This window comes from Panthera onca, chromosome A1, assembly GCF_046562875.1.
Source record: "Panthera onca isolate mPanOnc1 chromosome A1, mPanOnc1 haplotype 2, whole genome shotgun sequence".
Lineage (NCBI taxonomy): Eukaryota > Metazoa > Chordata > Mammalia > Carnivora > Felidae > Panthera > Panthera onca.
This window is the reverse complement of record NC_138339.1, coordinates 103,436,875-103,452,457: the sequence shown is the minus strand read 5'-3', so window position 1 is coordinate 103,452,457 and position 15,583 is coordinate 103,436,875. Positions and strand designations below refer to the sequence as shown.

The following is a 15,583-nucleotide window of genomic DNA, read 5'->3' as shown; positions in this document are numbered from 1 at the left end:
CTCAAAGCTTTTTTATTTTTTCCATGTTAATACATATATATCTAATTTATTTAACAGCCGTCTAATATATAAACATACATCTATCTTACGTATACAACACTACATTCTTATGCTTTATTTATGGACTGTTATTTTTCTTTCCTGTATAAAAATTACCGTAAGTGTATCAGCATAAAGTAACACAAATTTACTAGCTCATAGTTCTATAAGCCAGAGATATCTGACCTGGCTCAACAGTGGTTTTCACATAGGTCAAAATCAAGGTGTCCGTTGAACTGGACTCTTATCTGAGTTTCTAGAGGAGAATCTGCTTCTATGCTTATTCAGTTCGTGTGATTTTAATGCACATGCTTTCTGTCCCTGTTAGCTGTCAGCCAAGGCTTTTCCCAGCTTCCTAAGACAGTCCACATGCCTTGTCACATGGCATTCTCCATCTGTAAGCCAGCAGCCGTGCTTAGAATCTTTTTGGTTTTCTTGTCTGCTACCAAAAAGGGAAGTCTGCTGTCTCAAAAAAAAAAAAAAAAAAAAAAAAAAAAAGGTCACCTGATTGGATTATCCATATATTAAGGTCAATTTACTTGGGATTTTAATCTCTTTATAGCAGTACCTAGATTAGTACTTAAATAATCAGGATGGGAATCGTAAAGTATGTATTTTCAATAATGTTGATATTGCCATATTTCCACTGTGTTCCCAATAGCTATTCAGTTCTTAAAAATGAAGAACTCTCCACACCCCACCCCACCCCATCCCAGGTGCCTGGGTGGATCAGTCAGTTAAGCATCTGACTCTTGATTTCAGCTTTTGATCTCAAAGTGGTGAATTCAAGCCCCACACTGGGCTCCTTGCTGCGTACGAAGTATACTTCCCCTTATCTTACTCCATATATAAAAACTAACTCAAATTGGATCAAAGACCTAAACTCAAGACCTAAAACTGTAACAACTCTTAGAAGAAAATATAGAGGAAAGCTTCATGACATTAGATTTGGCAAGGACTTCCTGGATAGGACCCCAAAACACAGGCAAGAAAAGTGGGGGGGAAAAAGACATAGGGCATCTGAGTGGCTTAGTGGGTTAAGTGTCTGTCTCTTGATTTTGGCTCAGGTCATGATGGGTCATGAGATGGAGCTCTGTGTTGGGTTCTGCACTGTGTGTGGAGCCTGCTTGAAATTCTCTCTCCCCGTCCCTGTCTCCCTGCCCCTTGCTCACGTGCTCTCTCTCTCTCTGAAAAAAGAAAAAAAAAAAGACACTGGACTACGTCAGCATTTAAAACTTGTATGTATCACAGGAGTGTTAAGCAACACAGTGAAAAGAACAGAAGAATATATTTGCAAATCATATATCTGATAAAAGATAACTCAACAATAAAATATTTTAAAAAATGGGCAAAGGACTTGAATAGACATTTCACCAAAGATGATCTAGAAATGGCCAATAAGCATGTAAAAGATGCTCAACATCACTAATCATTAGGGAAATGCAAGTCAAAACCACGGTGACATACCCCTTCATACACATTAGGATCACTACTATATATAAAAAAAAAAATCATAGAAAGTAGTAAGTGTTGGTGAGGATATGGAGAAATTAGGACCCTGTGTACTACTGGTTGGAATGTAAAGTGGTGTAGCTGCTATGACAAACTGTAGTCTTTGCTTAAAAGAATTTTAAAGGCATTTTCATATGATCTAGCAATTTCACTTCTGAGTTATATGCCCCCAAAATTGAATGCAGGTTCTCAAATATACACGGTCATCAACACTGTATGAAAGTATTTGTTTCCCCTCATCATCTCTAGCACTCACATAATCTTTGTGATCTTTCCTAATTTGGTATCTCATTATCATTTACTTTTTTTAAACGTCTACTGTTGTTGAACAGTTCCTCACATTTGCTTACCATATATAATCCCTCTTTGTGAACTGTTGATTTAGATTCTCTGTCATTTGGGGAGTATTCCAAATTTTAGCAGTTTAAGCATCTGCATTTTATATAATACACATATACACACATTAAAAAAGAACATTTCTAGCTTTTACTGTTTTTTACACTTAGATATTATTGAACATGCCCAAATCTTTGCTTTCCTTACCTTTTATTTCATATTAAGTTATTATATGTATTAGTTCTGTGTATATTCTTTATCATATTCCATTGACCTGTTGGTACCACACTATTTTAAATAATGTAGCTTTATATTACTACCAGGACAATGCAATTTAATGTCTAGTAACAGTAGTTCCTCATCATTACTCCTTTTTTCAAAATTTATTTGCCAAAGTTCATCTTTTATTAATATTTATTAAAGCCAACTAAATGTTCTTGCTTTAACACAACTATAAATGGTTTCTATTTTATATTGTTACTTCATTTTACCCTGTTGTTACCTCATCTATAAGTAGTATTCAATGTAGCCATATATCTTTTTTTTTTTTTTTTACTAGAGATCATAACTAAAGTTTTACAAAACTTCTAAAACTTCTGACAGTGTAATGCATTTCCTTTGGCATAATTGTGATATTACTAATATAGCAACATTCCCAGAAGGTATTAAAGATTTTACGCAATACCTTAAAATTCAGCATCAAAACCAAAGAATGGTGTGAGTGCTAGAATTCTACACAGTTCTGGCTCCAAAGTGTCATCACACCAACAAAAAAAGAAGCTATAAAGGTAACTAGCAATGCTTTGAATATACTTCTGCCAAAGTCCCACCATGATAACTTTTTTATTGAAGTTAACTTAAGGAAATTATTAGTTGTAACCTTTCTCTGGCAAATGAAAATCCTGAAAAATAGCAATAAAACAAGATACATGTATTTCAAAAATTATCATGCAGCCACTCCTAGGCATTGTTATTTCTTAGAGCATTAATTTATATTGTTGCTTAAGCCAAAGATCCCTTTAGTCAATCAAAATAGTTTAATAACTTTTTTTTCTCAGAAATCACTTTCTTGTTTTTAAGATGTTGGCAAATACTGAAAATTTAATAAAGCATACTAATGTAATTTATAAAATCCATCAACACAGAATATTAATAAATTTCTTGTAGAAAACATTTGAGTATTTAAGCTACCTTCTAAAACTTAGAAATACCCATAAAACATATAACTTCTGAAGATGTAGCAACATTTGTACAGTCCTTTTTTAAAGTGTCATAATATAAACAGCTCTCAGGTCTGATTTCAATTGATTTATCTTCAAAACATGATATTTGATGGCAAAGAACAGGATCTTTTGAGAGTTCTTGTGCAGTGCTGATCTCTGTGAGGGTGCTGGATTGAACAAAGACAGCCCGCAGAACTTAAAATGTGAACACTTGAAAACACAGGATCATGAAGTACAGGGAATTCTGAAGCTTTCCCCCATGCATTTTTTAATGGAAAATTGTCTTTCACAAGATTTTTTTCCTTATTGTCATTTGAGGTGGTGTCTTTCTCTTCTAATGCCCGAGCAAGCATGTAACTAACTTTTCTTTGATGAGCCAAAGCTTCTTCTTTGTCATTCAACTACTTGGACAAAAAGTAAAAATATGCCAATTAGTCAATAAATCACAGCATATAGAGCTATAATCAGAAGACTTTTTCTCAGAATGTTCTGTCTTCAATCTGTTAAGTCAGTCAATGTAAATACATTAATTAAATAAGTTAATCTAGCAATCCCCAAGTATTATGCTACACATTACTGAGGACTTTTTTTTTTTTTTAAGGAAGAACAGAAGTTTCCTTCTGCTGAAACTTTTGTAGGTCATCTGAAGAGAGAGGAAAAACATACACGTGGTGTGTGTGTGTGTGTGTGTGTGTGTGTGTGTGTGTGTATAAATAATATCAACATGTAATTACCCCTGCAAGAGAAGGCTGAAGTTCTTTATATGTGAAATTTTTAAAATATATTTATATGTGAATAAATGACTTTAACCCTCTTGTATAGATAAGTATGTTCATATAGCATGAGTCTTTTAGTTTAGTCATATGAAATAGGGATAATGATTCAAGATATAATGTGTGAGAAAGTTGCCTTGTACATTTTAAAAATTCCTGAATTAAGTAAAAGGTCTTGTCATGGAATGTATGTGTAAATGCAGATGACAGAGGTACCTGCAGTTAATTACAGGGAGCCCCCTCTTTTCAGAGGTGAAGCTTTAACTTGTACAGGAAGAACATGGATGGGAGAAGTGGGAAGAGCATGCAGGGAATTTAAGGAGATGAAGATCAAAACTGGAGGATGGTACCTCAGCTGAGAAAAGGGCATAAAAGGCAAGTACAGAGTACTGAAGAACGGAATTTTTAAAAAAAGAGTTGAATTAATAGGAAACAAAAAGATTAGCTTAACCACAACTTCTAACAAGAGAAAGCAAAAACACTGACCAACTCTGTTAGCATCTTAAAGACTTCCTGAGGATTATCCTGGTCTTCAGTCTTCTTAGAACTGTTTTCTGAAGGGAGCATACCCAACAGTTTCTGCCCTAAGGTCTTCTTACTTCCTTGTGATGGTAATCCTAAAACTGAACATGCAAATCAACTGAAACATAAAAACCCTCACTCATATACTTCCAGGAAAAGAGGTAAGTCTGAACCAAGGATAATTCATTTGTAAATCAGTCAAGAGGTGGTTCTCTTCTGGAGAAGTCTGGTGAGTCAGGCATCAGTGTAGTGGGAAGAGAACACAGACTTGAGAGGCAGGATGGCAAACGGAGGTTGAGTGGGTCACAGTGTAAGGACCCAGAGCAATGCCCTGCCTGCTGCTCTACTCCTCGGCTCCCAGCGATAGCTTCCCTTGAGAGAGCATGCAGCCCACATTACCAGATCATCTCAGTCTTCCAGAGGAAGCAGCAATCCAGATGTGTGTGTGAAGTCTTCCAGTGTTAAATGTCAGCCACTTACCAACATTATTTGACAACGCTATGTAGACCCAACAAAACATGTCTGCAGGCCACAAGTGGTCTCTAAACCATGCAAATCCTGCGTTAGAGGAGAAAGACCTGGACTTGAATCCTCATTTAGCCCCGTACTCAGTGACCTTGGACAAGGTCTCCGTGCTTTTTTTCTTCACTCTAGAATGAGAATAATAGCCTCCATGCTTCAGGATTGCTGTGTCATTAAATAATAGAGCACAGGGGCTGGGAGAAGGGAGTGGACAGTTAGTGTTTAATGGGTAGTTTCTATTTGGAAAGATGAAAAAGTTCTGAAGATGGATGGTCTTGATGGGTACACAACAGTGTGAATGAAGTTAATCTTATTTAAATATGGTTAAAATGGGGGATGCCTGGGTGCCTTGGTCTCAGCTCAGGTCTTGATCTCATAGCCATGAGTTCAAGTCCAATGCTGGGCATGAAGTCTACTTAAAGTTAAAAATGGTTAAAATGGTAAATTTATGTATATTTTAGCACAATTAAAAAAACAAACAAACATGTAGCCCAGGTACTGACCTAATGTTTAAAAGTCCACATCTTGAAATGTGTACACTGATGATGTTCTTTATAGAAAGGATGCAGTTTTATAGCAGAAGGTACCAAAATTGTGGATTTATACAAAGAAAACATCAAGAATGCCTTTGGAATGCTCTGCAAATGGTCTAATGGAAAACTGAGAACAGATAAAAGACAATTCCCTTTCCACCCAATTCTGATAAACCACAGCTACCGGGGCTCACTCACTGACCTCTTCCTCAAGCAACTTCGACAAAAGGAGAAAAGCCAGACAAGTTGATGTGCTCATTAGCTTTGATGAGTGAATGAATCTGCATCTCTATTTGTAGTCTTAAAAAAAAGAAATATGCTATAACCTATCTCTCAGAACTCGTCTAAGCTGCCATATCAACAAGAAAAGTTAATGTCTTCTAAGATGTTAACCACATACAAGAAACTGACCTATGGCAACGTCCTGTCCCTCTTCAGATTACTGAAATACATGAATAAAATGAATCAGTCTTGTCACTAAGAAACTGACAAAGAGTAGGGGCACCTGAGTGGCTCAGTCGGTTGAGCTTCCAACTTCGGCTCAGGTCATGATCTCACAGTCTGTGAGTTCAAGCCCCGCGTCGGGTTCTGCGCTGACAGCTCAGAGCCTGGAGCCTGCTTCAGATTCTGTGTCTCCCTTTCTCTCTCTCTGCCCCTCCCCCACTCATGCTCTGTCTCTGTCTCAGAAATAAACATTAAAAAAAAGAAACTGACAAAGAGCTACTGACACTTGTATGGACTTTTAAAGGCCTTTTGGAGATGAATCAGTTATTTTAAATTCTGCTTCCAGTCTCTTCAGGGCCTTAATGGAAAACAAAGATCAGGAGCTATATCTGTCAAATCATATTTTTAATGGAAAAGTTTTTCAAGTTTGTCATTAGCTAAGAAAGGCAGTCGTTCTAGAATATAAAATGAGTATGTATTCAAGTGCTGAAATGAATATTAATCTACCTCTTAGGAAAAACCCATTTTGTCTGTCTAGCATTACCTTTTTGGCCAGCTTCCACGCACACAGTGGGTGGTCTTCTGTGCAGATGACAGAATGTGGCAGGCTTTCATAAGATTGTTCTAATAACCATGCCTTGCCCTTCGTTTTCTTTCTCCCATAACTCTTCTCCTCATCTTCCATCAAAATAAACAAGCAATTAAATTACATTTCCAAAGGGATTTGCCTTCAGTTCACATCACAGAACACCAAGGTTGTGCTTAAAGAGAACACCTTTGAAAATTCGGCAGTCCAGCTCCTATCAAGGGCTTAGCTTAGAAGAGGTGCGTGAAGATGACCTACACATTTGTGGTCCTTGAAAGAACTAGATATTAACATTTTCCATCAATTCCTAAAAGACTAAGTATATGGACTATGTTTGCATATTTGCCTGGCAGAATCACCTACATTGAGTTGGGCACTAAGGTTATACCTTTGGCTTTTATCAAGGGATTATTATAGATAACAGCCATATAAATGCTGATTTTATATTTATCATAAATGATTGTTGGGGACTTAGACATGACATTAGCCAGCTCAGGGATTTTTGTTGTAAGTCTCATGTCAGAAAACCATTTTAGAAATTAATTTCAGGACAGTGTGGAATGCCTCCTTAAGAGTCAGTGTTGAGAGTTACGATTTCCTGTGTTGCCCTGACTTCCACCTGATAAACAGTCTAAATACAGAAGTCTTATGATCTGCTTCTATCTACTTTCATAGTTCTTGTTTATCGCTTCCTTTTTTATTTTCCCTATATTTTATTTTCCCTCTATTTATATTTTCCCTATATTTTATTTTATTTTCACATCACTTGACCTGTATATTATTAGGAATATGTACTACTTGAGAAAAAATTAAAAATAGGTATCTTATTAAAAGTTTCATTTTTAATATTCTAAGACTCATATTTCCAAAGTTCATCTGAACACGAGAAAGATTGGAATTAGGATTATTGGTTTTGACATATTAGAAAATATTTAGAAATATAGTCATCTCAGAATTTCAATATTAAAACATCTAAACCTACAAACTTCACTATATAATCTTTCTTGACTAATAAAAGATTTCAAGTTGGAATTTTAAATTGAAGCAATATGAGTTGCACTGAATAATACTGATGAATAAAAACTGATACTGAACATTTAGAGAAACTAAAATTTCTAAAAAATAACAGCTACTTTGATTTTATTGGATGATCTACTTCCAACTGTCATTTTTATTCTTTTATTCCATTTTTATATATTTTGTTCACACCAGTACAATACTGAAAAATGGCCACGAACTTTTGATAGGTATGTGAACAAAACTTAACCCTTAACTTGTTTCATTTTTATAAAAGTATTTTATTAATATTTCCAACTTAAGATTTTTCCTCTACTCCTCTATCTCCTTTTAGAATCACACATTTCAGCAAAGTTTAATTAGATATACTTCATGTTTGGGTTTCACTATTTTTTTAAAAAATTTTTTAATGTTTATATTTTGAGAGACAGATGGAGCGTGAGGAGGGGAGGGGCAGGGAGGTAGGGAGACACAGAATCCAAAGCAGGCTCCAGGCTCCAAACTGTCAGCACAGAGCTAGATGCTGGTCTCAAACTCACAAGCTGTGAGCTCATGACCTGAGCTGAAGTTAGACGCTTAACTGACTGAGCTACCCAGACACCCCTGAGTTTCACTATTTTCATTATGACATCTAGGCAGTTTCCCTTTAATCACCTAGCACTCATAAACTTTCCCCACTAAACATGGTCTTATTTAAATGAGATAGTTGAGGGGCACCTGGGTGGCTTTAAGGGTCTTTTTTTTTTTTTTTTTTAATTATCTTTGAGAGAGAGAGATAGAACACGAGCAGGGGAGGGGCTGAGAGAGAGGGAGACACAGAATCTGAGGCAGGCTCCAGCCTTCGAGCTGTCAGCACAGAGCCCAACACAGGGCTCGAACCCATGAACAGTGAGGTCATGACCAAAGTCAGCACTTAACAGACTGAACCACCCAGGCACCCCATGGCATCTGACTCATGATTTCAGCTCAGGTCATGATCTCACTATTCTTGAGATTGAGCCCTGTGTCCGGCTCTGTGCTGACAGCTTGGAGCCTGCTGGGGATTATCCCTCTCCCTCTTTCTCTCTGCCTCCCTCCCCAACTAGTGTGCACACACACTCTAAAAATAAGTGAACAATTTTTTTTTTAAGTAGCTTAAATGAGATAGTTGAGTAGTAGAAAAGATTCTACTGTTTTATGGTTTTAGTGATCCCAATATTTCTTCTGCATATGTAACGTCCAGTGACCCCCCCCCTTTCTTCCCATAGTTGCTAAATTTTGTAATAAATCACAACTGTGAGACTTTAATTATATTCTCCTTTCATTTAACGGTGCATAATCAACTTTGATTATAATCAAAAACAACTAAAATTGTACCTGATTATTGCCATTATAATTCATATTTACCATCCTCCTTAAGGTGCTTCCAATTTATCCATTTTGTTGCTTTTTTACACATTTTATCCATTTGTGTCAATCTTAGTGCCTGGTCATTTTTCCTCATTAATTGTTGCTCAAATGCAATTCTGAATGCATCTGCCATTATGTAAGCTTCTTCTTTACTCTTCTGCAAAAGTCCCAACTAGTTTTGAAAGAAAGTTTGACAGGTGTCATATGCAAAACTAGAACAATTCTTGCCTGAATGCTGAGCAACATTAGCAAATGTAGTCTCCCTGCCTAGCATGTATCTGTCAGTCTGATCTATTTCATGTGCTTAAACTAATTAGTACTTGCTGATTCCCCTCTACAGTAGCTGCCCACTCTGAACTAGATTACCAGAAATTTCCTTCCTGGTGCCCGATCATTCCTTGTTAATCCACTTCTTGGACCTTACCTCATTACCACAGAAAGGCCTTGTGTGTGTCCTGCCCAACAAGTAAGAAGGGAGGATGCCAAAGGCTGCATTTCCATTCTGCCTTGGGCCAGTCTAGACAGTATCACTGAAAATAATTATGAATCTCACCTTTTAGGTACGTGCCATAACTGACCCTGACTGATCTTTGTAATCTTATGCTTGTCTTAATGAACTGCTAATTTTTAGCTGTTATTTTTCCTATGTCTGAAGACTTGAAATTCCATACCTTCAATAAAGGTAAAATATTTTTAAAATTATGGTCCATGTTTGTATTTGTTATTATAACTAACTATAATGGCAGCTGTCATTTAAGTGCCAGCACCTGCATGGTGCAGTGCTAAACATTAAATGTCTGCCTCTTCTATTTCCGCAAAACAGCCCAATAACTAGTTATTATTCTCTGTTTTAACATATGTGTCCAAACCCACACACGTAGAAAATATTAGAGCTATGACTCAAACCTAGGTCTGGCTGGTACAAAGGTCCCTTCAGTATACCTTGCTGTTTTTCTGCTAAGCTTCATGTTAATCTCCCCATTTATCAGTGTTGTGGATCCTAGTGATTTTAAGCATGAGCTTTTTCCTCTAATTATAAATAGAGTAATTTGGGGACCATTTATAGAGAAAAGAAACATAAACTTAGGAAATATTAACTATAAACTTAGGCAAACAACTTTATGTTGCCATAGTATCATGCCACGTACTATTTGTATTTTGGAACCATGTAAATAAAATCCAGTTTGTACGTTAATTCTATCACATAAAAGTAAGCCTAAGTTCCACAGCCAGTGACTACTAAAAGGAAGCTAATTATTGCAGATATTTCCCTTCTATCAATAGAGAAAAAAAAAGCTTTTAGTGTTTTGATAATATGGTACTTACCTCCTGTTTGAGCTTAAGAAGCATTTTCCGAGCCGATGCCGCCATTTTGGCACAAGCACAGGGACTCCCTCCGGGACCATGGCAAAGGCAGGCTCTGAGGACAGCAAGCTTTAAACCCAAAAACATTACTCCCATTACTGAGGGTCGCACTACCTAGCTGCACACAAACGCAAGGGCACTTACACACATGCACATTTATATTCGAGCATGCAATTCAAAGAAATTGGAAAGAGAAACAAAAATAGAAGAAAATTGACAGGCGGATTTCAGGATCCAACCACAAATGAGGAAAGAATGTTACTACTTGGAACAAATCCATAAAGGAGTTCTACCTTGCTTCTTTTCTTTTTCCAAAACTTCTAAGTTGGCACCAGTTTCTATGGTCTGAATCCCTGCCAGGAACTTGAAGTAATATTAAAATCTACCTTGTTGATTTGTGAATGAGCTTAGCCTGGCTGCCCAGCATTTACTCCTGCCAGCTCCCACCAGGGAGAGGTACATGCTTAAAAATGACGAATGAATTTTAATATGTCAGGAAAATAATCATCCCTCCATTTCTAAAAAAATACTTGTGATTGTGTCATGTGAGACACAGCTAACACAGCTTATGCTAAAACTATAAAAATAAGAAATGGGGCAGGAAGTGGCCAGCACATGTCCTAGTGTACCAGAATGTAATGCATGGTACCAGTAAGGTTGAGGAACTGTCCTGGGGAAACCAATGGGCCTCTCTTACCCTCAGTCTCAAATTGCTAAGTATAGTGCTATTCTAGAACATGTCGCAGACGGTGATGGGGAAAAGGAAAGTAGAAAATCTCCCTCTTGTTCATCTTTCATACCTGCCTACCTACCTCAAGACCTGAAACCTCTGTAAAACCACATTTATCACGGCACTTGTGTTCCTGAGCTGCCATCTGCTGTTTGATCTCCAGCATGGCAAGGGCCTCCAAATACTGTCGATTTAAAACTAGGAAGGGCCAAAGAAGAGTGTTAGTTATGCAGTCTGACTCCGGCCTCACCTAAGCTACTGGTTACACCAACATCATACACTGCCTACCATACGTTGCCTACCAAAACTGCACAGCCAGAAAATCTGATAAAATAGTGGGTATCAAACGAGATAACAGACACTTAACACTAGATGAAATGTTACTGTATTTAATGTGGAAGTGTCCAAAGTCTGGTCTTCATTTGCTCAAAGAAAATTTGTAGGATTTTCAAAGAACATACAAATGCAAATTATTTGCACTTGCTAGATCTTGAGACCACCAGATGGTGAGATCTCATACATTAATGTCAAATGGACCAGCTATCCAAACTCTATTAGACTTCTATTATGAGTTTTCACAAGTTCTCAACCATTTATAACAAGAGCGGTCCTACATCCTGGAACAGAAAATCGTGACTTCTCCCCGACTTGTTGCAGAGTGAGGTGGTAGAGAGGGAGTGGATGTGGTTATAGGCTGCTGCTTTCCTGAACTAACCTAACAGGTGAAATCTCCCATCTGCTCTAATCACAGGTATGGAGAAGCACCATTTTCTCTGTGCAGTTCTCACCCAGGAGCTCTGCCACTATTCACTTACTAGACTACAGAAAGTGCCCCTCTCAGGCCCATGACCTGATTCAGAACTTTGTCTCCTTCAAGCCACTACCTTAAAACAGTTTCTGCTAAGAAGGAAGAAACAACACATCTCTTAAAATTATATAAAAAGTTGATGCCATCTTAATATTCTTAAAACATCTTGGAGGCGCCTGGGTGGCTCACTCGGTTAAGCGTACGACTTCAGCTCAGGTCATGATCTCATGGTTCGTGGGATCAAGTCCCACCTTGGGGTGTGCACTGACAGTGCAGAGCCTGCCTGGGATTCACTCTCTCTGCCTCTCTCTCTCTCTCTCTCTCTCTCTCAAAATAAATTAATAAACTTAAGAAATATATTCTTAAGATATCTTAAATTCTTTTATTAACTTTTGTCATAAGGTGACTTATTACATAAGGGGTGTGTGTGTATACACATATAGGTAAAAACTTTCAAGTCTGTAGTCAGTCAATATCTTGAAAAAGCAAGAGTGCTAGTATTAGCCTTAATACTATTAGAATACATTCCTACTAATGTCCCCCCAAAAAACATGTACTTAGGTTTCTCAAATATGAGGTGCTCTACCATTTTGTTTTACACTGAGTAGAAAAACAAAAGGATAACGGGAGAATGGGGAGAAATCTTACTGGATACAGGGTTTTACTTTGGAGTGATGAAAATCTTTTGGAACTAGATAATTGCGCAACATTGTGAGTGTTATGAATTATTTACTTTTGAATGGTTAATTTTGATATGTGAATTTCATCTTAAAATTTTTTCATTAAAAAAAACCTAATGATGCATTTCTTGGAAGTACGTTACTTCTAAATAATAGCACTTTGTCTATTGATACGTATGTTCTTAACATAGGACACTAAAACTGATATTTTAACATAATATTCTTAACCAATCATCAAAATAATGTTCTTCACTTACGTGCATTTTCCGACTTCAGCATTTTAATTTCTTCTGTTTTTACATTCAGAGTTTCCTTGAGGACTGCATTTTCACAGTTTAGCCTGGAAAAAAAGTACCCTCCAAATAACTAAAACATTAACATTTCATTGTTTTTGTTGTTTTAATTTTTTTGATGTTTTTATTTATTTTTGAGACAGGGAGAGACAGAGCATGAGCAGGGGAGGGGCAGAGAGAGAGGGAGACACAGAATCTGAAGCAGGCTCCAGGCTCTGAGCTGTCAGCACAGAGCCCAACGCAGGGCTCGAACTCATGGACTGAGATCATGACCTGAGCTGAAGTCGGACGCTCAACCAACTGAGCCACCCAGGCACCCCTAACATTTCATTGTTGAATGAGAATATTTGTATCCCATAATCAGAAAACAAAAACCCAGATAAAATTTTTCCTACTTCAAAACAAGCTAGAACTTATATGTGTCACAAAACAAAAACAATTTAGAGCATGGTAAGATTCTGGACATACTCTTAACCCTTCTGTATACTCATCTGAGAAACAATCAGAAGTATCTCAAATTAAAAAATAAAAAATAATAAGGAGAGGGGCTGCTGGCTCAGTAGAGCATGCGACTCTTGATCTCAGGGTCATGAGTTCAAGCCTCACATTGGGTGTGGAACCTACTTAAAATAAAAATTTAGGGGCGCCTAGGTGGTTCAGCTGAGTGTCTGACTCGTGATTTCGGCTCAGGTCATGATCTCACAGTTCTTTTTTTTTTTTTTTTTTTTAACGTTTATTTATTTTTGAGACAGAGAGAGACAGAGCATGAACGGGGGAGGGGCAGAGAGAGAGGGAGACAGAATCAGAAGCAGGCTCCAGGCTCTGAGCCATCAGCCCAGAGCCCGACACAGGGCTCGAACTCACGGACTGTGAGATCGTGACCTGAGCTGAAGTCGGATGCTTAACCGACTGAGCCACCCAGGCGCCCCCATGATCTCACCGTTCTTGAGATTGGGCCCTGCATCAGGTTCTGCGCAGGCAGTGCTGAGCCTGCTTGGGATTCTCTCCCTCTCTCTCTGCCCCTCTCCTGCTCATGCTTTGCTGTCTGGTTCACTCTCTTTTTGTGCAGACTTCATAATAAAACCTCTTTTGCTAGTTCTGCTTAATTGAAGAATATCCTAAAAGGCAGTCTACTGACAGGTGCAAATCTGGGTGTTTGAATCAGAATTTTCTGGATTCTGTGCAACAAAAACAAAATACAAAAACCAAGACAACACTATTAAATTGGCATAAATTAAGATTTGTGACATTCTCTTGAGGAGGCACTTTTATGCATTGCTAGTAGGAATGCAAAGTGGTACAAGCCTTACAGACAAGAATTTGATAACATCTAATAAATCTACATATGAATTGACCTTTTGATCCAGCAATTCTAAGAATTTACACCAGAAGTACATCTCCCAACAACACAAAAATATATATGTCAAAGCTGTTTACTGCAGCACTGTTTACAACCGCAAGATACTGGAAACAATCTAAGTGCCTCTATATGGGAGAATAGTTGAGTACACTATGGCACATCCACACAATGGAGTGGTTTCCTGGATATATTGTTAAAAAGGAAAAACAGTGCAAAAGAATATGTACAGTCAGCTGTTCTTTGGTGTAAGAAAGAAGGAGAAATAAGAAAACAAACATATCTGCCAATTTGTGCAAACAGAAACAGAGGAATGATAAATCAGAAAACAGTAACTGGTTATCTATATAGATAGTGAGGGGAAGGAAAGATGGCAAGTTGGGAATGGGGTAGGGGCCCTGGGGGGAGAATGACATTTCTGAGTATACCTCAGAATAGTTCTGACTTTTGGAAGCAGGTCAGTGTTTTATAAGATCAAAAATAGATCAGACGAATAAATAAATCAACAAGGATGACGAAACAACTCTAAAACAGAATATAGATAAAAACAAATGAACTTAAATGAATTGTATAACCACAGAAAGAGAAAAAAAACTAAAGTTAGTTTTGAACACTTGTTTTGACTGGATCCCCTCAGGCGAGAAACAAAACTGCAACCAAATACTGAACTCTAGTTAGTAGGTTTGATTTTGCAATGGTGTGTATTAGCAATTCTAAAGCTACTTTCTGCGTATTCTGTGACAACAAATAAGTAAACATTGGGTGAAAAGAGCCAGGTTTCTCACTGGAAGTTACAAATATGGAAATGGGCAAGGCTCAAATGCACCCTGTGGTGGTGGGTTGCAGTTGAAGATATGGGTGTGAACTCAAGGGTTCTGAACAGAGAGCGATGAAGAGGTAGATGTATATGTCAGTGTGTGCGTGTGCATTTCCAGTTGTCCTCTCAGAGGACCTCTTAGCAATGACTTCCAGTAGCCATAAGCACACCTAGCACTAAGATCTTGATTTCTAAACACCATTCCCCGCTAAAAGGAACCAGGAATCCTTGGAAAGATGCCAATATTGTAAGCATAGTGGCCTATTACATCTTGTACCAGAAAGCAAGAAAGTGCTCCAACAATAACAGGGAGGTCAGAAAGCCACAGGAGCCAGCTTGAAGGGGCTCCCATTGACTGAAGTTGGAAAACTGTATGCAAAAAAGAAATTATGATAGTAACCCATTGAATAATGCAAGAATTCATGAATCCATTTTGGTATAAACAAATGGGGGAGGAAAAAAGCTCTTAAAATGCCAGCAAATAAATATAGAAGGAATAACAGAATTAGAAAATTACCATTTGGCAACCGTCATAGTAATGACTGCTTCAGGCAGAATAAGCAGTGGATGTAAAACTAGTGGGTGAAAATCCAATAAATCACATAATCTCACAGCATCTCCCCACAAGATGCTTACT

General features: G+C 37.6%; 2 protein-coding genes across 13 annotated transcripts in view; one reads left to right on the top strand and one right to left on the bottom strand.

The window, feature by feature from the left end:
- Positions 1-15,583, top strand: part of CDK7 (cyclin dependent kinase 7) — a 62,305-nt gene that overhangs the window by 37,203 nt on the left and 9,519 nt on the right. For 3 of the 8 annotated variants that reach the window (XM_060635628.3, XM_060635623.3, XM_060635621.3), the window contains one exon: positions 5,486-5,696. The exons of 3 other annotated variants lie outside the window; for them this stretch is intronic. In XM_060635628.3, coding sequence (XP_060491611.1) covers positions 5,486-5,580 — 95 coding nt within the window. In that variant the 3' untranslated portion in view covers positions 5,581-5,696. Of the gene's footprint in view, positions 1-3,711; positions 4,110-4,133; positions 4,377-5,485; positions 5,697-15,583 lie in introns of those variants that run through there. 2 more of the 8 variants (XM_060635626.3, XM_060635625.3) reach the window with 2 other exon arrangements.
- Positions 2,015-15,583, bottom strand: part of CCDC125 (coiled-coil domain containing 125) — a 31,551-nt gene continuing 17,982 nt past the window's right edge. For 3 of the 5 annotated variants that reach the window (XM_060635619.3, XM_060635618.3, XM_060635620.3), the window contains 6 exons: positions 12,737-12,819; positions 11,074-11,189; positions 10,223-10,330; positions 8,894-9,068; positions 4,370-4,506; positions 2,015-3,511 (listed from right to left, as the gene is read on the bottom strand). In XM_060635619.3, the coding sequence (XP_060491602.3) occupies positions 3,203-3,511; positions 4,370-4,506; positions 8,894-9,068; positions 10,223-10,330; positions 11,074-11,189; positions 12,737-12,819 (928 nt within the window). In that variant the 3' untranslated portion in view covers positions 2,015-3,202. Of the gene's footprint in view, positions 3,515-4,369; positions 4,507-8,893; positions 9,069-10,222; positions 10,331-11,073; positions 11,190-12,736; positions 12,820-15,583 lie in introns of all 5 variants that reach the window. The other 2 variants (XM_078449173.2, XM_078449169.2) reach the window with 2 other exon arrangements.